Source organism: Saccopteryx bilineata, chromosome 2 (assembly GCF_036850765.1).
Source record: "Saccopteryx bilineata isolate mSacBil1 chromosome 2, mSacBil1_pri_phased_curated, whole genome shotgun sequence".
In the NCBI taxonomy this organism is placed as follows: Eukaryota; Metazoa; Chordata; class Mammalia; order Chiroptera; family Emballonuridae; genus Saccopteryx; species Saccopteryx bilineata.
The window spans coordinates 25,230,529-25,252,353 of NC_089491.1; the positions used below are offsets into that span (position 1 = coordinate 25,230,529).

The following is a 21,825-nucleotide window of genomic DNA, read 5'->3' on the forward strand; positions in this document are numbered from 1 at the left end:
TGCGACAGTCTTTAATTAGTAATAGTTATTCTTATTGTGAAACTCTAGCAGAAAGAATAAGTCGGCTTTTTTTTTTAATTGGGGGCAAAATTGGTATACAACGTTATATAGACTTCAGGTATACATTGTAACTCACTGTTTGTATACACTGCATAATGATCATCATTGTAAGTCTAGTTGCCATCCATCACCACACAGTTGACTGCCTTCACCCATTTTGCCTGGCCCCATAAGCCTATATTTACTGGAAAGGTACAAAAGGCTTTGTGGCACACAGCGGGAGCGCAATAAATGTTTATGGAAAGAAAAATTCACAAGGGAGTAAATAGGAACATACATTAAAGTGTAATCTTGTTCTATGGGAAAAGAAAAGGAGTCAGAATGAGGGCACACTTTTATTGAGTCTAGGAAAGGAGCCAGGAAACAAAGGATAGGGATAAATAGCACATTTCTGAAAGGAGTTCCTCAGAGACAGGACAGGGGCTGTTTAATTAACATGTAAGACTACCCTGAAGGAAGGAAGCGTGGAAGGAACTCTTGTGTTTTCTGATGACACAAAGCTCTGTAGTCCTGGTGAGAGGGACATTGGGAAGTTCTCCTGAACCTGAGGAAGTGGGTAAAGAAGTGGTATCCTACCTGTAGTGAGGAGAAGGCAAGAAGGTGACTTTAGGGCTTTAATTCCAAATATTGCCCTGGAGTTTGAGGAAATCAAGCTACTATTTCTGACCAAGGAAAGGACCTGCAGTTTAGTGTAGACTGTTTCTTGAGAACTTCAGCCCAAGATGGTTTGAGAGAAAAAAAAAAAGCCCTGGCAGGTTGGCTCACTGGTAGAGTGTCAGCCTGGCGTGCAGGAGTCCCGGGTTCAATTCCCGGCCAGGGCACACAGGAGAAGCGCCCATCTGCTTCTCCACCCCTCCCCCTCTCCTTCCTCTCTGTCTCTCTCTTCCCCTCCCGCAGCCGAGGCTCCATTGGAGCAAAGTTGGCCTGGGTGCTGAGGATGGCTCCATGGCCTCTGCTTCAGGTGCTAGAATGGCTCTGGTTGCAACAGAGCAATGCCCTGGATGGGCAGAGCATCGCCCCCCTGGTGGGCATGCCGGGTGGATCCCAGTCGGGCATATGCAGGAGTCTGTCTGACTGTCTCCCTGTTTCAAACTTCAGAAAAATAAAATTAAAAAACCACAAAAAACCACAGGAGACATACTGGGGGTTCTGAATTATAGTTTGAGGACCAAAAGGCCCATCAAAGAGCCATGTATTGACAACCAGGTACATGTGCACTTCTGACCCATTGACATTGGGCACGGAGGTCTGAGAAATGGCAGTTAAAACTTTTGAAGGGCTGGTTATAAAGCTGAGGTAACGCTGGGTTAGAGACTTTTAGGTCAAAAAGGCCAAGATGAAAGTACATAACTAGGAGCAGACAAAATGCAAATTTGCTTGTCAAATCTGAAATTCGGAGATTGAAGCTGGGGTGGCATGAAATTTAATCAAAGGACGGCCTGAACCTCTGGTTCTCCTTGGAGTGGTGGAGAAAGAAGTGCTTAAATCACTATTGTGATGAGGGTTGAATGAGATCCATTAGGTGACAGTGTCTGACACATAGGAGGCACAGGTAAAACTAAAGCAATCTGGAGTCTCCAGGTGATTTTTGAAGACGTGATACTGTCCACAGGACACGGGATCTGGTGTCAGGAGACGTGAGTGTGAGTCCAGGCTCCGCTCCAATCTTCATTTGCCCCATCTTTAAAAGGCAACGGCGACCTCTACCCCAAGGGGCCATCAGGACATTGAAATGAAACCCTGCATTCATTCAACAAGCATTTATTGAATGATTAGTGACCAGACAGCATGCTAGGGTGCTGGGTGGGATACGATGATGACTAAGAAAAAGTTCTGTCTTTAGGCCTGTGCTCCTTCTGAAATATCTAGGGGATCACCTGTTCCTTATCCAGCTTCTAGGAGCTGCCCACATTCCCTGGCTCCTGGATGCATCACTCTGACTTCTGCTGCCAACGTCAACTCACCTCGGACTCTGACCCTTCTGCTACCCTCTTGCAAGGACCCTTGTAATTATGTTGGGCCCACCTGGGTCACCTAGGATAATTTCCTTATCTCCAATTCCTTACTTTAATCATGTCTGCCAAGTGCCTTTTGCTATGTAAAGTTCTGGGGATTGGGATGTGGACATCTTTGGGGGGGCCATTATTCACTCTACCACAGCACTCCTGGGTTAGGTAGCAGGAAATGGGCTATGCTTCGAAACCAGGAAGCAGATTGGGCTACATCTGAACACCAGTTTGCTGACGGCATTCTATTATGTCCAGTCTTGTGGGGAGGGGAACAAAGTGAGTGTCTGAAGGCCGACTGCGATGCCCCCTCAGAGTTAGCTGTCACACATTAGACTCCCGTAGAGTCATACAGGGAACACTAAGCAACAAGGGACGATACTGGCTGCTGCCATTCAGGAGCTCCGAGGCCTCAGGCAAGGACAGTACTTCTCTTAAGCCCCAAACCACACCTAAATCAATGAGGATAAAAAGAACAACCTGGTGGAAGGGTTGGAAAGAGGATTAATGAAAATATCATCCAGGAAATCACCTAAGATCATGCCTGATCCTCAATAAATATATCCCCCCCCCCTATAGAATATCTCCTGAGTTCATCCCTCCCTCTTTCTCTGTCCCTTTTGCTGTGGCCACTGCCCCTGTCCAGGCCTCTCAGAAACCTTCATTGCTTGCCAATCATGCCACATGCCTCAACCTGGCAGCAGTTAGGAGCAACAGCTTTGAAGCCCTGTGCACGAGTCCCTATTAACCACGAAATCTGGAGCAAGGCTTATTTTAAGCTCTCTAAGCTTCAATTTCCTCCTTTGTCCAATAAGGATAAAAGTGCCTATCGAACCAGGTTGTCCGGAGGATTAAGTGAAATGATGAATGGAAAGGGCTTAGCACAGTGTCAGGCACAAAAAAAGTAGTGTTTTTCCTCTCAAGAGGCCTGACCTCCTTTCAGCCTCCTCCTCTTCTGCATTCATTCCAACAACACTGGACAACCCACTTCTCCCTGAAGCAGCCCTCCAACCTATACACCTGAGGGGCACTGTTTATCAACACCTCCCTCCACCTCTGATATTCCCAGCGTGCCCTGCACTATTCTTTCACGAGCCTCAGTTCTACCCTGCTTCCTAGTAACGTGTCCAACCATTGCTAGTCTTCTGGGTGATGGCTATTTATGCAGGCCTCTGAGTCAATACTGGACACGAGTTCCTTTAGAGTTTTTCTGCGTAGATGGTTACAAAAGTACTCCCTCTTTTTGTCCTGCCTCGGTTTCTTAATGAGCCCATTGGATTATAATGGCTGAAAGGGCCCTAACAGCTGAGATCTTAAACTGACAGAACTAAGTAGCAGGGATTTTGTTGATTACCTGGTCCACCCTCTCCTTTTCCAGAAGGGGAAACTGAGGGCCCAGGAGGGCCCTTAATTCACTTAATATTGTTCTCTCTCTGGCCACCGGGTAAGATTTCTCGGAGAGCATACAGCCCTGTTTTCCTAACTAGGCAAGGGGAGACTCTCAGGCGTCTCTTGGGCTCGGGGCGCCGGAAACACGTGTGTGCTCACCTACGTGTACACACGTGAGCACACCTACAGCAGCAGGGGGCGCTCGGGCCGGCAGGGGGCAGCACAGACCCGGTTTGCAATTCCCGGGCGCAGCCCCAAGGGAGGAGGGCGTGCTGCAGTCCGGCGGCGGCGGTGGTAGCTGGAGGTGCAGCCTCCCAGGTGGGAGGCGGGGGCTGCGGGCGCAGGAAAAGGTGCCTGGGGAGCGGGCGCTCGGCTGGGCCTCCCCGGGCTCCGGGTGCGGCGCGGCGAGGGGCAGTGAGCGCGCCGGGAGCACGCAGGCGCCCTGCTCCGGCTGGCCCTCGGCCGACGCGCAGCGCGGGAGCCTCCAGCAGCCCGCCCCCACGCCCCCCGCGGCCCCGGGCCCCCCGCGGCCGGCCGTCGGGAGCGGTCCCTCGGCAGCAAGCGCAGGCCCCCCGGCCCGGCCCGGGAGAGCGAGCGGCGGCGGCGGCGGCGGGACGGCTCCGGGGCCGCCCGGAGCTCGCCCTCCCGCCTGCGGCCACTCGCAGTCGGCGCTGGCCCGGCCGGCGCGCCCCGCAGACAGCCGTAGCGCGGCCTCGGCCCCGGCGGGAGCGAGCCCCGGGCCGCAGCCCGCGAGAGGCGGCGGGGCCGGCCGCGGGCACTGACGGCGGCGCGGGGTGCTCCCGGGCGGCGGCGCGGCGGCGGCGGCGCAAGGGGCGGAGGCAGGGGGCGCCCCCAGCCAGGATGCTGCGCTTCCTACGCCGGACCTTTGGCCGCCGCTCGATGCAGCTCTACGCGCGGGGCGCGGCAGGGCGCGGGGCCGCCGGGCTGGGGGACGAGCGCGACGGGGGGCTCCGGGGGGGCCCGGCCGCCGCCGCCTCCTCGCCGCTGCCCGCCGCGCCTGGGGGCAGCGTGTTCCCGGCCGGCGGAGGGCCCCTGCTTACGGGCGGCGCGGCCGTGCACATCTCTGCCGCCGGCGCCACCAAGGCCACCCTCTACTGCCGCGTCTTCCTGCTGGACGGGACCGAAGTGAGCGTGGACCTGCCGGTGAGTGACGGGACCAGTCCGGGGCGCTGACACCGCGCGCTCCTTCACCTATGGTTCCCTCTGGGACCCTTCCCTTGCACCTTTCCGGGGATCCCCTCTCCCTTCTGAGAGAGCACTCTAACCCAGGTTCAACCTCGAGCCACCCTGTCCGGGTCTTTAGGGGCCCCCGCCTTGGCACAGGGTGCTGCTGGGTTACTCCTTCTCTGGCTCCCCACCTCGTCCTTTGGGCCTCACTCTCCCCAGCGCACCCACTCCCCGAGTTCCGAGAACTAAGTCCCCGCCCCCTGGCGCGGGTGACAGGTGTTTCCTTCGCCCCCCCCCCCCCCCCCCATATTACAGCTGGGTCCTTCTTTGTGCTGGATTACTGGTTAGAAAACGTCAAAGCAATGCGGGGCTGCCGTGTCATGGCCCACTTGCCCCCCACCCTCCCAAAGTCACCACCAGACCTTGGTGAGAGCGCAGGGAGGAGAAGCCCCCAAGTATGCTGCCGGGCAGATGCCCAGGTTTGGGAGGGATTCCGGGGACCATTTCGGCTGTCTCCGGATCCCCTCTGGGTGTTCTACCCCACCTCCATTCCAAAGAGCCCCTCTGGCTCGCCTACTTGCAGGGGGTTGGGAGACTTGGGAGCTAACTCTAGAATCGACTCTCTGGGATCTGGCCAACTTTGAGCTCGCAGAGCCCTTGCTGGGGTACTGGGAGTCGGGCCCGGGGCGCCCACGGGGCCTGGCCGCCGGACTTTACCCAGGTCTACGTGCGTGGGGCCTCCGAGGCACCTCGGGGTGGCGGCGGCGCCGGGGCCTGAGTCCTCGGCCACCCGCCCACAGGTGGTTGTACCCCGCCCTCTCCAGTAGAGAGCTAGGCCGGCAGTGCTGTCTCCGCCAGGGCGTCGATCTATACCAACGCGTCTTTCTAGCCAAGGGGCCAGATCTGATCAAATCAAATCTACACATTAATGGGGCGCCTACTGTGCACCCGGCGCTGCGGCAGACGGTGCCTTTGGGAATCTTTGGGTGTGACTGAGGACACAGCAGAGACTGAGCTTTAGATAAATGTTACAGATCATTTCCAGGGTTTTCAAGGGGGGGGGGGGGAATAACATTCCCGGACTTCCAAAAAAAGCCTTTAGGCCTTCTTGGGTGGGAGAAATTTGTTGGACTTCAGGAGAGAACTAGGAACACAGAAGGGTTTTAGATGGGAAAATCAGAGCCTGCCTGGCCTGGGGTTTACTGTTTCCCTGTGTCGATTTAATTTTGAGACAGTTTCAATTTATGGCAATTTTATTTTTGTGGCTCCTAGTGCTCTCCATAGGATATCATTTTGTTATGATAATACCCTTTTGGGGTTTTTTTTATTCATAGAAAAGGAGCCAACATTCCGGTGCTTTGGAGCTGTTGTCTAAAATAGCATTAAAACGTTGCTGCTGCCCAAGATTGAGGCTCTCTAGTTTTTATTTAGCTGGGAGACGAGGCCTGGAGAGCCGGGAGGAGAGCAGAGGGGAGCAGGCTGCCTGTGGAGTGGGCAGCTTGTGTGTGGAGAGGATGTGGCGCATTTTGCATCTCTGATCTGGGAAAGAAATGCTCTCCTTGGGAACTTTGACAGTGTTCCTTGCCGATGGTTTTCTTCTCTGTTCTCTGGGGATGGTTCGTTTATAAAATGTATTCCTTCTGTCAGGTTTGTGAGACAGGCTTAAGTGGTGTTTCTAGGGTGAAAAATGCAAACTGAGTAAAGTGCATGTGTGGTGACTAAACCCAAACAGGTACACAAATGAACAGGTGGAGGTAGGAATGCAGACTTATTACAGCTGGTGGAACCCTTCTGGGGGGGGTGTTAATTAACACTAAAAGGTTTCTTCACTTTATAAAGGGCTGTTTTACAAAGAACTCACCAGGTTTTCTAATGATGGCAGATATTTTGACGTTCTAAGATGTGATTTAGTGAATCCTACATTTTATTCTCTCTCCCCCTCTTCCCCCCTCTCATCCCCTCTCCCCCCCTTCTCTCCAGAGGCAAATAAAAAGCAAATGCTGACTTTTGACATGGGAGCTCTCAGGGAGGAAAAATGAAGAAAGACCCCTCGTGAGCATGGCTCACCAGTTGAAAGATTTATCAGGCATTAGACCTGCACCACAGTCTCCTGTGCTCGTCTTCCCAGATCCGAGTCTTAACCTCTTGTATTAATTCTGGGAGTTACGAGGTTCTGTAGCACGTCTGCTCCTTCCTCAGACCCGTTTCACCAGGCTCCCTTTTCTGTCCTTTTTGGCATTTGGCCCCACTTGTCCTTATTCTCCTCTTCTGCGTCCCAGGATTTGTACCACGTCCTGGCCCCCGGTGTTGCATGGCTGCCTGGCGCACAGCTGGATTTACCTTTGGCCGCCGTACATGTAACCCTGAGCTGGATTTTCTGTCTCCAGCCACTTCCACAGGCTCTTGCCAAGCTAACTATGGCTCCTTTGTAATTAAAACCCTCTGGTGGTGTTAGCTTCAAGAATGTCTTTGTTAAGCATACTAAAAGGGGTTCTGCATAGTCATAAGCCATTTTTTTTTAAGCTCTGGTCAGGACAGTTGTGTTCTGAAATTGCCTTGCATACAGCCCCCCTACCTCGTTCAGGGTGAGTGTGCCAGGGCGCCCCAGTTTTCCGTTCAGTCAACATTGATTGAGTTTCTCCAGTGTGCCAAGCGCTGTGCTGTGTACAGACAGGTGAAGGAGCGGTGGGTGGCCGTGGGGTTCTTGGGAAACGTCTATTTTTATTCTAAGTGATGCTAGATAATAGCCCAGGCTCACCCAGAGCAGGTCCTGGGGATGGACAGCCTGCGGGAACTGGGAGGACTTCCTGGAGACTTTGACATTTGAGACGACAGGATCTCAAATCCAGTGTCCCTTGTGCATTTTTAGAATGCCTAGTGTGTTAACTTCTTGGCCAAGCCACAGCCTGATTGTTACAGCCAGTCAGGGAAGCAGCAGCAGCCCTCCTCGGGCAGGGCCTGGAGCCCCCTTGGGGTGGTCAGCTTCGTCCCCTAGCGCACCTGTATGTCCTTCACCTTTGCTGTGGACAGCCGGTGGTTTCTCGGTCCTTGATAAAGTGTGAATTAAAGGATCTTTTTTTTAACATGCAGTCTCACGTGGGATGGTTTTAAAAACCAGCTTCCAAGGTGGTCCGTGGCTCTCAACCGGATTGCCACTCTTAGCCATTCCTCTTCAGAAAGCCTGGTCTTGCCGTGGAAGGCGCCTCTCCTTCGATCGCCTAGCCCTCAGGTGTGGTCTGGGCCGAGCAGGGCCGGACTCCCTCAGCCTGCCCTCGACACTCTCCTTCTATTAATGCAGCTGAAGATGCCATTCGTGCGCTTGGCAGCGGCACCCGCTGTTGACTCATATTAGCTCTCTGTTGACTAAATCCCTGGCACCGCTTTTGCTCGTGCGGCTGTTGCTCAGCCCCATCTCTCCCCTCCCCTCCCCTGCGTGCAGCCTTCCAGCAGCTCTGTGTGGAAAGCTGTTAGGATGTGTGGCTGGCTGGTTAGCACTCCCACGACGCCTCGGAGGGCACGGCTCTGTTGGCCGGTACTGCTCCTGGCGCCGTGGCCCCCATTGTTTCTGAGGCTCCGCGTTGACTCACAGGGGTGCAGTGCAAACATGGGGAGTTTCGGGGTTCGCGGAGCCGTGGTTGAGGCTTGCAGGCTGCCTGGGGCGGCCGTGGGCAACTGAAGCTCTCTGAGCCTCGGGTTTCTTAAAATGGGGTCGTTGGGAGGATTATAGAACAAGAAGGAGACCGGCGTCCTCGGTCACCGGCAGGGTGTTGAAGGGTTGGGTTCGTGGTAGGTGGCAATCTTTACTTCTCATGCCTTCTCTTTGGCCTAGAGAAAGGGTTTGGGAAGATCTCTAGTAATGCCCATTAAAGAAAACACACACACACACACACACACAAACCAAAGCTGTGCCAGGAAGGTTACATTGCTCGTCTCTCCTTCAGGGGAAACTGGAAGCTGGATGTAGTATGTGAGATGGTTCTTAAAAGGTTCGCTTTGGGCGAGAAAAAAACATCCCCCCCCCCTAAAAAAATGCAGCTTCCTAGGACTTTAGGACTGGAACTTGGATCCAATAAGACATACATGATACAAGGTAAAGATCACATGCTGGTCTTAGACTTGAGCGAGGCCCTAGACGGCACAGGTCCCACCCGCTGTGTGGATGGGAAACTGAGGCCTGTGAGTAGAAAGTGACTTACCTTTAAGTTACGCAGCAAAGAGTTGGAACGGGCTACTGTGGGAACCCCGATTGGCCTTTGGAGATGAGCTTGGGATCAGTGGTGGGAAGGTGGTCTGACCCCTAGTCCTAGGACAGGGTCATGGCAGGGGCCAGGGTATGTTCCTGGCAGTGACAAGTAGGACACATTTCCCCAAACAATGGAAAACTCCAGCCAAAGGGTTCCCTGACATCGGTGTACACAAAGGTCACCTGGGATTTTCTTTTCTCTGGTTAAAATGCCCAGAATTGGCCCTGGCCGGTTGGCTCAGTGGTAGAGCATCGGCCTGGCATACAGGAGTCCTGGGTTCAATTCCCGGCCAGGGCACACAGGAGAAGCACCCATCTGCTTCTCCACCCCTCCCCCTCTCCTTCCTCTCTGTCTCTCTCTTACCCTCCCGCAGCCAAGGCTCCATTGGAGCAAAGTTGGCCCGGGCGCTGAGGATGGCTCCATGATCTCTGCCTCAGGCGCTAGAATGGCTCTGGATGCAACAGAGCAGTACCCCAGATGGGCAGAGCATCACCCCCTGGTGGGCATGCCGGGTGGATCCCGGTCGGGCACATGCTGGAGTCTGTCTGACTGCCTCCCTGTTTCCAACTTCAGAAAAATACAAAAAAAAAGAAAAAAAAATGCCCAGAATTTCTGATTCAGTAGTTCAGAGAGCTGGACTTTCTAACAAGTATCCCTGGTGCAGAGGCGGGTTAAGGTCAGTTGAGGCCCCAGGCGCAGAAGAAAATATTGGGCCCCTTAAAAAAAAGAAAAAGAGAGACAGGGAAAATGAAAATACCTGTTAACCATATTTTTAAATACATAAAAAATAATAATGTACTATTAATGTTAAAATTGCACATATGAAACCAAACTTGGTGTCATTAGAAAAAAGCGTCAAGTTGGGAGTTTTGCGGGCCCTTCAGAACTCGGGGCCCAGGGAGCATGCCTGGTGCGCCCGCCTTTAAATCCATCTGCCTCTACCCGGGTCATTCTCGTGAACGTGGTCTCTTCTCATTGTTTGAGAAAACACTGGCTCTAGAAGAACTGTGGGAACAGAGGGCAGCCCCCCCATGCGCTGAACACTGCTGTAGGCAGTGTGGCGGGGGAGGGAAGTGGTCATCTTGAGCTGAGAGATGGAGCTTTAGGGAGCCCGTTTTCACCACAGCAGAGTGGAGGCTGGACGGGAGGAGGGACTCGAGACCAATTAGACTGTGGCAGTAGTCCAGGTGCCTGGTGGTGAGGGCCTGGCCGGGACAAGGGGCAGAGTGCCTGCGCCGTTTGCAGGTGGCTTCAGTGGAGTACATGGGGGTAGGGGAAGGCGGAGGCTTATTGGAGGGCAAGAGTAGCTACACCTCAGCTGCGGGAAGAGATGGAAGACCATTATAAGACGCCCCAGGAAATAGAAGATGGTGGCGCCTTATTTCTGCCCTCTCCCAAGGTTCTGATTGCCGTGTGCCTCTTGCCTTATCCCAGGTTTCTGGGTGGCTTGCTTTTTCCTGTCCTTGTGCAAAGGTATTATTAGCTCAGGGTGGCCCTCCAGTGCTTACCCTGCCTTCACCTCTCCCAGACTGTGAATAAGACCATGGGGAGGGGGGAGCTTTGGATACCCACATGGGTCATGAGTTAGTGCACTTTTAAAAACACCTTGTTTTGAAAGGAGGGCTGGGTGGTGAGCATCCTTCCCAGATGGGATGCAGGTGCATCTCTACCTCTGGTCCCACACTTACTGGACAGTATTAGTATGGGGCAAGTGCGGGCTGGCGGGGAGTCTGTCCAGCCTCCCCAGGGCCAGTCACGTGAGCCCACACTGGTCCACAACCCAACAAACATTAACTGGCTAAGCACTTTCACGTGCATAATCTCATAACCTCACTGAGGTGTCTCTAGCGCACGGCTGTGGATGAAGGCACAGGTCTGTTTTATTCTGAAATAGCAAAAGGTGGTGGGGGTCGGGGGCAGGTAGAACTTCCCCTTAAATTTGTGCACAGGGACTTGGGGGAAAAATTCACTGTGTAACCACAGAAATCCTCCTCCCACAGTTGATCCTCTCCAAGGCCTGGCTCCCTGCCTGCCTCCTCCACTCTTCCCGGATGGCGCGCTCTCCCCTGCAGGAACCTGGTCTGCCTGCGCCGTTTCCTCCTCCAGCCCTGGCAGCTGCCTGCGGGCTCAGCCAGCTGCCGATCCCTCTCGGTGTTTTTTTTCCAGGTTGGCGTGTGCTTTCCTCCCTCACTTTCATCTCCCACTAGAACGTGTTTCTAGCAGAATGATTAGAAAATATAGGAAAGCAAGAGACATTCAGACACCATCTAAAACCTCGTCAGAGATAACTCGCTGTTAAGATTGTGGTGTGTTACCCATCTGTACCTTTTCCATCTGTTTTCAGATCTCAGTATGCTTGGACACAGTGGTGAATTTATAGGGGTTGCTGAACAATTGAATAGGAACTGTACGTAGACCCCGAGTCTGTGTGTCTTTTCTCACATTCCCTGGGACGGTTAGGTGGGAGGGGGTGTCCTCAGTGGCTGTCCTGAGTGGTGTGCCACCTGCCGCCCTGCTGGGTGCGAAGCAAGCCCCCCATCCTCAGAGCCCCTCCCCTCAGCCTCCTCTGCTTTCTGGCAGGGTCAAGGCCCTGCAGGTTAAAGGCCACAGAGGCCCCTTGCATTCAATGGCTTATGTTATGATTTGGGATGGTCGCTACTCTCATCCCTGCCCTGGGTTGCCCACGCCCTGCTACCAGCTACAGCTGATCTGGCACAGGTGGGCGGCAGCCTTGCGACCTCCCAGGTGTCCCCCCCACCCCCACCCCTGCTCAATCCCCTTCTGCGACCTCTCTGGCTTCTCTAGAGCTGGATGTATCTTACTAGACCCACTTGATTTTGATTTCCGGATTATTTTTCATTGTTTTCCCAAATGTTTTTGTTTGCCTGCGGCATATTTTCTTCAGTGAGCAAAGGCCGGTTGAGTCCTTACCTACATTAAGCATTACGGGAGGGAGGATGCGGTAGTTCCCATCCAGAAGGGGCGGTGGTGTTTATAACTCCTCACCCCAAATGAAAGCATCGTGCGGGGTTGAGCAGCTGAACTGTGGGGTGGAGTTAGAGAAGGATTGATGCCCAAAGTGACATCCGGTTGTTCCAAAGGATGCATAGGAGTTCAGCTGTTAGATGTGCTTTGGTTGGAAGGTGTTAGAGGAGAGGACACAGCAGGTGCAAACGCTGGAGCGTGGGAGCCAGGAAACCCCCTTCCCTGGGCTCTGGCTCCTTGGAGTAGGGGAGGATTGTCAGCCCTGGCTGTGAACCCTGAATTTTACAGTACGAATGAGGAAGCTTTGAAGATTGGGAATGTCTTGAGCACTGAGCGAGGGCCAAGGCTTACTGAGCATTTTGCCTGGTACTGTGCTAAGTAAGTGTTGGTTGTCTTGTTGTCGGATCCTCACAGAAACTGTACTGGTGGTTACTGCTGTTATCCCTGATTTGTAGAGGGGAGAATTGGGGTTAGCAGATGGGTTAAGAAACTTGCCCGTGTCAGGTAGCTAGTAAAGGTACCCTAGCTTCAAGCTTGGACAGTCTGGCTGGAGATTTGTGGTCCGGGAAGGTGTTCCTGCTGTCGGGGGTGGGGGTGGGGGTGGCGGTGGGGGTGAGAGCTGAGTCTGCCCCCCACCTCCCCAAGGTAGATGGGGACCCAAGGTCCCGAGCCTCTGAGTGTAGGTTTTCCCAGAGTGCTTTCTGGTTTGATGACCATAATTCTTCAACACTGAGGTCAGAAGTAGGTTTTTAAAAAGTACTTAATAGAACCACGTTGCCCTGGCTGGATAGCTTGGTTGGATGGAGCATCCTCTCGGCATGAGGAGATTGCTGATTCGATCCCTGGTCAGGGCACATATGGGAACAGATGATGTTCCTGTCTGTCTGTCTGTCTTTCTCTCTCTCTCTCCCCCTCTCCCACTCCCCCTTTCTCCTCCTACTTCTCTTGCTAAAATAAACACACACAAAAAATTTTTTTGTTTTTAAAGAACCAGGTTAAAATTATCACAAAGAGAAGCATTTACTTACTCTCATTTTGCTATGTAGTAACTGGTTGGTTTCACTTTGTTTTGTAATCCTGGTCTGTATCCTTTTTTCACCTCCCGTGCAGGCCTTCCTGACACTTCTCATCAGTTTGATACCCTCTTCTGTACTTATTCTGAATTATTTAGATTCACCCCTCAGTCTGTGTGAGAGTGTGAGACGTGAGCAATTCCTGCCCTGCCTGTCTCTTGGGGTTGGAGGTTGATAGCAAAGCACCTGGAATCTTCACCTGTTGGAAGTCCTACCTCCAAGGCTGGCAGAATCTCTGGGTTACTTCCCTTAATTGCCACCTTCTGAGCAGTATTATTATCCTGTGTGTGTGTGCGTGGTCTCATGGATGGCCTTGGGCCACTCAGTTTGTAAGTGTGGTAGAGCCAGAATGGAACTGGGTTCCCTGACTCATCTCCCAGTGCTCTTCCCCACCCCCAGCCCATGCTGTGCACACCCAGCCTTCCTGTTGGACACGTGTGCCCTTTGGAACTCCTGGGGAAGGTCAGAATCCTTTGCGATTCGATTCGGCAGATCATAATTTCGTACAATAAAAGCCCCCATCTCTCCTCAACCTCTTTGCCTTTCAGTCTCTTGGTTTTGGGGTCCTGCTTACCATTTCTCAATTTCTCAGCACTTTTTTTTTTTTTTGCAGGCTCCTTTGCCCAAAGTCATCACTGGCGGAATGCCCAGCCTTTCCTTTTTGAAGTTAGGAACTGGAAAATGATCTCTCAAGGGTCCTGGGCGGCCGGTGGGACCACCCAGAGCTTCCTTGTTTCCCAGCACTGAGCTGGGTCCCAGGGGAGAGGCCGTGTGTGCCGCAGGCCAGGAGGATGGGGCTGCCTGGTTCTGCAGGTGATGCCCGGGCAGCAGCTCTCAGCTCTGGGGGGTCCTTCCGTGCCTGCTTCGCGATCTGAATGTCGTCCATTTCTGTCTTATGGGTGCCCTGGCCGCTGATAGGTCTGACAGTCCCTCTCTATTATCTTACCTGCTCTCTTGTTCTGCTGCACTTGTCTTGAATTACGGACTTCTTAAATTGTGGTAAAATGTAACATCAGATTTACCATTTTAACGTGTACCGTATAGTGGCATTAAAGTATACTCCTGTTGCTGGGCAGCCATCTCCACCGTCTATCCATCTCCAGAACAGACTCATCTTCCCAAACGGAAACGCTGTGCCCATTAAATACCCACTCCCCATTTCTCCCTCTCCCAGCCCAGGGCACCCACCATTCTACATACCTGCTGTCTCTGTGACCTTGACTGCTCCAGGGACCATCTGAGTGGACCAGGTGGTGCTTCTGCGTTTACGTCTGGCTGCTTTCATGTAGAGCAGGGGTAGTCAACCTTTTCATACCTACCGCCCACTTTTGTATCTCTGTTAGGAGTAAAATTTTCTAACCGCCCACCGGTTCCACAGTAATGGTGATTTATAAAGTAGGGAAGTAACTTTATAAAACGTATAAAGCAGAGTTACAGCAAGTTAAAGCATATAATAATAACAATTACTTACCAAGTACTTTATGTCGAATTTTTGCTAAGTTTGGCAGAATAAATCTTTATAAAACAACTTACTATAGTTAAATCTATCTTTTTATTTATACTTTGGTGGCTCCGCTACCGCCCACCATGAAAGCTGGAACGCCCACTAGTGGACGGTAGGGACCAGGTTGACTACCACTGATGTAGCGTGGTGTCACCAAGGTTCATCCGTACTGTGTAGCCTGTGTCAGAACGTCAGGCCTTTTTGTCACTGAATAATATTCCTGTGTATGTATAGACCACGCTTGATCTATCCGTTCATCTGAGTTACGGATTTCTGTGCTGGTCCAGGCCTTCCTAACGCAGTCCTGCCCGTTCCATTAGTGGCACTGCCATTGGAGACTTGGGTCCCCAGCCCTTCCCTGCTGGTCTTCTTCTTGCCGTTCTGGCTCCTCTGCCCCAGGTCTCTTCTGCTTCGTTCTCCTGTCCCTCCCAGGTTGGCTGGTCTTAGTTTTCCCCTTTACATTTTTGTCTGGAGTTGCTCCGTGTTGGCAAGCCCTCTGTCAAGCACCTTCTCGGAATTTTGAAATGATGAACTACACACACAAAAGAGTGTCTATAACATGAATAGTTTAAAGAAAAATAATACAACATGCTTTCACATTCCCACCGCCCAGCTTCAGAGCTCAGACCATCACTGTGCTCTTAACCTGCCCCCACCCCACTCCTCCCAGGCCCCTCCCCGTCCCTCCCGCTTCCTGAGTTTGTCTTTCTTCATCCCTTCCCTTTCAGGTTGGTTTGCTGCTCCCGTGCATGTTTCCCCAAACACGCTATTGTTAGTTTTGCATGTTTGTGAACTTTGTATAAATGGAGTTTCTGCTCAGTACTGGGTCTGTGAGATTCCTACCCATTGAGGAGGTAGCTTTAGTTCTTGCTGATCTGAGGTTACCCCGTGACAGGAATCAGTTTCAATGTATCCTTTGTTGGTACATTTTTGGGATGTTGTCAGTTTGGGACTGTTAGAAAAAAATGCTGCTTTGAACCTTCTGGAATTGGTCTCCTGGTACACATATATATGAGCAAGCGTTTCCCCTGGGTGTGGACCCGGGAGTGAAATGGTGGGAGGGTGATGGGCCGTGCCCTCAAAGAGCATTTGACAATTTTCCGGAGTCGCCAGCAGCATGTTACAACGTCTGCTGATCCATTCTTCTCCATCACATGTTACCGGGCAGCTTTTCTGCTTGTTTTTCAATCTGGTGGTGGTTGGTGGGAACTCCTGTGCTCTTTACTTTTCCCCATTTATCCACGGGGTTGTGTATTTCTGCGCATGCTGATGAACCATCCGTCTGTATTTCCTCCTGCAATGCTGAGCCTGTACTTTTTGCCTGTTTTTAGTTGTATTTTCCTCTTGAGTTCAGCTCCTTCCTTGGGGGTCTTTCTGAGCATGTCTCCCATACGACCTTCCTCTCCTGAGGCAGTCGCCTCCCCAGAACCAGAGAGACCACGTCTCTTTAAGTCTCTGAATCCAGATGCTTGCTGGGCTCTCCTCACTAAGTAGGCATTAACGTTTTGACTTTGGTTTCGCTGCGGATGACCCGAAGTCAGTTGCTGCTGGTGGCTTTTTGTCAGCCAGGGAAGGGCAGGGTCCGGAGCATTCACTTTAGTCCTCCAGGTGGTACCAGGAGCTGGCCCTACTTAGAGCATCTGAATCTGGGCGCGCAGAACAATAAGACAGGCTGCTTTTCCCCAAGAAACTGGAGTGGAGTGAAGGCACTACCCCTGGTGTGAAAAGCGCTATAGAGAGTTTTAAATAAGCTCAAAGGAAGGCTGAAAGTGAGGAGAGTGGAGGGAGAAATGGATGACCTGGAAAATCTCAAGAGAGAACAGCGGGAGCACAGTTTACCCGGTGGCCAGGTCGGCGTAGGCAGGAGCGCTGAGCCGTGAAATAATACCCCCGAGATTCCTGCCCCCTGCCCAGCCGCTGCCTGTGAGCCCTCGCTCCCCACGGGATGCTGCTGCTTTGAAAAGGTTGAGACTCCCGTCTTTGCAAGTTTCAGTAGGTCTGTTGAAACTCTTTACTTCTGTATCCGTTTTTGGTTTCTTCATTGGAATCTCGACACGGGTTTGAAATCTCTCCCTTGACCTTGGATTCTTTCTCTGCCTTACTCTACACGCTCTGCGAGGCCTCCAGTGAGCCCTTTCCGTCTCTTCTGGCTGGGGGTGTCAGCAGACACTGTAGGGACCTCAGCTTCCATGAGCACTCCAGAGAGAAGGGAGACAAGGCCGGCGGACAGTGGGGCCCTGGAGACTGCATGGTCCGAAGCCCCGTTCTGGGCTGGCGGGTCTTTCCTGTCCGCCTGGGAACACTGTCTGCCGCACCAGTGCAGCCAGCTGCTGCTCACCTGTGGCAAATGAGCAGTAATTGGTGTGTAAGAGCAGTTTCCTGCATGCAGCCCTCCAGGCTCTTGCTCTGTGTGGCCAGGTGACATTCAGAAAGCCTCTGTGCCTCTCTGAGACTCTCCTACCTATTCTGAAAGTGAATTGTGCACACACACCCCCCACCCCTCCACCCCTGGCCCAGAAGAAACATTGCCTGCCCAGTCACCTGCCCAGGACATGGACATGGGCTTCACCCAGGAAGGCCCAGGTAAAGGGTAAGGGCTCCCGAGGGTTAGTTATTAACCCGCAGTGCACTCAGGCAGCAGCTCCCTGACTGCAGTCCTTTTATTGCTCCTGTTTCCCAGGCCCGGAGACCCAGGGCTCATGCCACCTGCTCAGTCATTGCAGTCTGTCTTGGGTGGCATCGGTGCCGCCTGGATGGCAGTGACAATGGCCGGCCGGAGTCCAGACTGGTTTAGAGCTAGTCCCGGTTTATGCTTACAAACCCGGCAGTAGCTAATCCCAGGGGACCCTTGAGGGAGAATGCTGAGCAAAGGACATCTAAATGTGGTATATTTTCATGGAGAGCAGGGAGCGCAAGGCAGAAGTATGTGTTCAGGATTCTAGCTAGCACTTCATTTTGCTTTGAAATCCAGGAGGATTCAGCTTTGTTCTAAAAGCTGTTGTGGATAGTTCCTCTTCGTTTAAAGAGACTCCTGAAGAAGGATTCAAACATTACCTGCCGTTTTCTGAAAGGGAAAGAAGAATTGTATATCCTCAAATTACAGCAACATGCCATTCATCTTATTAAACTCACTTCAGTGAACAAGCTCTTCCACATATATGAGTTTTCTGGATGGCTACGGTTTACTTTGTTCACTGACAAGACCTGTTTTATTTCAGCTGTTTCGTTTATTTATTTATTTATTTATTTTATTTATTTTTTCCTGAAGCTAGAAACGGGGAGAGACAGTCAGACAGACTCCCGCATGCGCCTGACCGGGATCCACCTGGCACACCCACCAGGGGCGATGCTCTGCCCATCCTGGGCGTCTCTGTGTCGCGACCAGAGCCACTCTAGCGCCTGAGACAGAGGCCAAGGAGCCATCCCCAGTGCCCGGGTCATGTTTGCTCCAATGGAGCCTTAGCTGTGGGAGGGGAAGAGAGAGACAGAGAGGAAGGAGAGGGGGAGGGCTGGAGAAGCAGATGGGCGCTTCTTCTGTGTGCCCTGGCTGGGAATCGAACCCGGGACTTCTACACGCCAGGCCAACGGTCTACCACTGAGCCAACCAGCCAGGGCTGTTTCATTTATTTATCAAAAGTGACAATAACAAAAGTTAGGAATCCTCTAGTATATGTAAGGCCTTGGGAAGAATAGGATATAGTCAAGAAATATGGGCCCTGCTTTCAAAGGAGCTCATTTGGGGTGGGGTGTAATTGTTCTTAAATCGCATTGCATATCGCCTGGCCCTCTTCAAAAGGAAAATGAACAACTTTAATCATCATATCAGGCAGAGTGACTTAGGCACCGCAGAAGCCGTTCGACTGGGAATGGCTTTGGGAGGGGAGGGGTGACTCTTGGGTTGGTTTTGACCTTGAGTGGCGGAGGGTTGCTAATCTAGGGGGAACAACAGCATGACCAGCCTCCCAGAGGAGGGCAAGAGGAGAATATGTTTGGAAAACAGAACGCCACCCATGGCATACTGAGGCAGAGGAGACAGGCAGGGGGCGAAGACCACGTGAAGTCTGGCTGTGGAGGGTGATTGAAGCTAGGTGGTCAGGCCGGGAGGCTGTTAACTGCATTGCAGGTCTAAACTGGGGCGACCCTGGGCAGGGGCGGGAAGCGCAGACGCAGTGGAGTTGGAGGACTTGGAATCCAGTGGATTTAGGTGTGGGACAGATGGAGAAGCTGAGATGTGGCCCCGTGCTTTGCCCCTGGCAGGGTGGTTAAGAGCAGTGGTAGGGAGGGGCCCTTCCTAGTGCCATCTCTCCTTGGTCCTTGGTTTTGTAAAGTTTGCAAATGTAAGGTGTTTGGGGCATTTTTCTTCTTTAAGGGGTCCTTCAAATGGTGTAAGCTGTGAGGTGCCACACATCCTGGCTTCACTCCTGGTATGTTTTAGATGCGGCCAGTGTGAGGGTCCTGCAGGCCAGGAACCCAGAAAACAGTCGGGTAAGGGTTTGAATGCAAGTCGTGTCTGACGGGTCCAGCTGGGAGACTGGCCCCGCAACAGGAGCTGACGCCGGGGGATGTGCAGAAGCTTGTTTTCCGCCAGGCTCTGCGTGGCTGCTGTGTGTGCACTCTGGCAGCTCCCACGAGCCCCCGAGCACGGGTGCTGGTGTTCCCGTCACTTTTTTTTTTTTTTTGTATTTTTCCGAAGCCAGAAACCGGGAGGCAGTCAGACAGACTCCCGCATGCACCCAACCGGGATCCACCCGGCACGCCTACCAGGGGGCGATGCTCTGCCCATCGGGAGCGTTGCTCTATTGAGACCAGAGCCATCCTCAGCGCCCGGGCCAACTTTGCTCCAATGGAGCCTCGGCTGCGGGAGGGGAAGAGAGAGACAGAGAGGAAGGAGAGAGGGAGGGGTGGAGAAGCAGATGGGCGCGTCTCCTGTGTGCCCTGGCTGGGAATCGAACCTGGGACTCCTGCATGCCTGTCCGACGCTCTACCACTGAGCCAACTGGCCAGGGCCCCATCACTCTTTACAGATAGGAAAAGGAAGGCAGCCCATATTCTAGGCCAGTCTGCTCTGTTGCCTTCTAAACCTGGGTGGGGTTGACAATTTCAAGGCAGTCATGATATAAAGAAAAATTTCAAGAGCAAATAATGAAGAGGCAGTGACATTTATTGAGTGCCTGCTGTATCCACAGAACCAGGCCAGGGGCCAGGAGGGGAGGATACCAGGCTGAGTCAGAGATGCATCTCTTTCCTTGAGCAACTAACTGCCCGCTTAGCGAGGAGATACATCTTTTGCTTTGCAGAGAACGTCTACAGCTTTTCAGTGTCTCTACCCTGTTTTTTTTTGTCTCAGGAAGAAGAGCCAGGGCATAAGGTAGAAAAAGAAAAGGGGTTGGCCTTGTGTCTCAGAGGACACTGCAGGGTAGTTCTTGTCATTCAGAGCTCTGGGCTCCTGTGTCGCCGCACGTGTCTAGGCACAGAGACTGGTGTCTGGCACAGCGGCCCCAGGGAAGAAAGCAGGACTTGAGTAAGTCATTGAAAAATCATGGCTCTGCATCCCGGCGTGGGCCATTGTTATCTCACACGTTGATCTCCAGACTAGAGCTGTCCACCTACGATGGCGTGAGACAGGTGGTGAAGGCGCGCCTGTGCATTCTGGCCCAAACTGAAGTTTAAAATGCATCCTTTTTGTGTTCACACTCATTATGCTGAAGAAACCTGACACAAGAGAGCGCCTGCTGAATGATCCCGTGCCTGTGCAGTTCCAGAACTGGCGAAACTAACCTGCGGAGCAAACGAAGGAGGAAGGCGGCTGCTCTTGGGGACCGGGGAGGGCCGGGGTTCGGGATCGGCTGGGCTCTGGCACAAGGAGCTCTGCGGGGAGACGGAAGCGTGCTGATTGGTGGGGGGGGGGGGTTGTGTAGATGTTTTCACCTGTCAGAATGGGACAGCTCCTGGTTGGTGCATTTCCTTGTACATAAATTTGCCACCATCCCCGAAAAAAGACATGTAAAGAAATGAACGGAAGGCCAGAGGAGGAAGGAACAGAGGAAAAGATGACGCAGGGTATTTGTAGGTAATGGTTAAGCCCGAGTGACAGGTGGTTACTGTACTATTCTGTTTTCTTTGGATTTGTTTGAAATTATCCGTAATAGAAAGATGTTTAAAGAAAGAGCATACCCGGTAATCTTTGTTAATTCTTCCAGGAATCCGGCCTGTTTGTCATCCTGGGCAAAGACAGACTGTCTGGGCTCTGGGGTTGGTCCCAGCTGCCCTGGCCATGGTCTGGGCTTGCTTACTTTCTGCTGTTTGGTGGCCATGAATTTTGAACTTTGGCTTCCGCATGCTGGTACCTGCCACCACCCCTGTCCTTTTGTCCCCTGCCCTGTCACTGTGCCTATGATCCAGGAACAGACCCTCCCTTTCTGTGGGACTTTGACCACCCCACTCCACCCATGACGAGTGCCTTCTTATCTCGGACTCTTTGAAGCCGCTGTGACTGCGGGTCATTCGGCTGGGAGGGACTCCACATCCACAATGGTGAATTTACCCGGGGGTCTCATTTACTTGCCGCCACCCGTGTGCCTTTGCTCAGTGCTGCGAGGTCTGTGAATTGGAGGGGCACCGACCTCCTGTCCCCGCATAGCTATAAAAGAGCACGTGCTGTGTGCTTCCATTTGTATGAGTCTCAAAACAGGCAAAAGTCTGGGGCGCCAGTGAGAATGAAGGGAGAGGAGAGATTGTTGGGAAGAGGCACGCAGGGCCTTCTGGGAGGCGGGAGATGTTCTGTTGTTTTGACTTGGGTGCTGGTTGCAGATATGTTCACTTCAGATACCTCCTGAGGTGTACATGTGTGACCCGTGTGCTTTTATCTAGGTATGTCGCGTTTTAATTGAAAGGTAAAACTAGAGTTCTGTAAAAGGCTTTTAAAAACAGCCACATTGCGCATGAAAACATTCAAATTTATAGGCTTTCTTTAAAAATGGGAAGATCTGACCACACAGTCTGAATTCCCACAGAGTGGAAGTTGTCTGAATCAGTGTGGGGTTTGTCCCCCATTTCTCACGGCCCCCTCTGCTCATGGAACGTTCCCTGTCCACACTGCAGCATGACTTCCTCAGGGTGCCTGGCAGGTAGGTGCCGCCTAGTAACCCCATATGAATTTTCCTCAACTCTGACATTCTGTAGGTCTTATAGAAGGTATTTGGGCTGGGGGATTGTATGCCTGGCTTAGTGGCAACCTTCTGGGAATACCTCTTGACATGGATTTGAAGTCCTGGGGAACCCAGGTCTTATATGTGGGAACATTCCAGCTGAGTCAGTTCTGCTTGACCCAGGGGTTACGATCTGTCCTTGGCAGTTAAAGAGGAGAGAAGTGACCA

At 52.5% G+C, this 21,825-nt stretch overlaps 1 protein-coding gene across 2 annotated transcripts in view; it reads left to right on the forward strand.

The window, feature by feature from the left end:
- Nucleotides 1–3,707: 3,707 nt before the first annotated feature.
- EPB41L4B (erythrocyte membrane protein band 4.1 like 4B) overlaps nt 3,708–21,825 on the forward strand; it is a 139,867-nt gene continuing 121,749 nt past the window's right edge. Inside the window, exon 1 of one of the 2 annotated variants that reach the window (XM_066256574.1) lies at nt 3,708–4,619. In XM_066256574.1, the coding sequence (XP_066112671.1) occupies nt 4,317–4,619 (303 nt within the window). In that variant the 5' untranslated portion in view covers nt 3,708–4,316. The remainder of the gene's footprint in view (nt 4,620–21,825) is intronic. The other variant, XM_066256573.1, reaches the window with a different exon arrangement.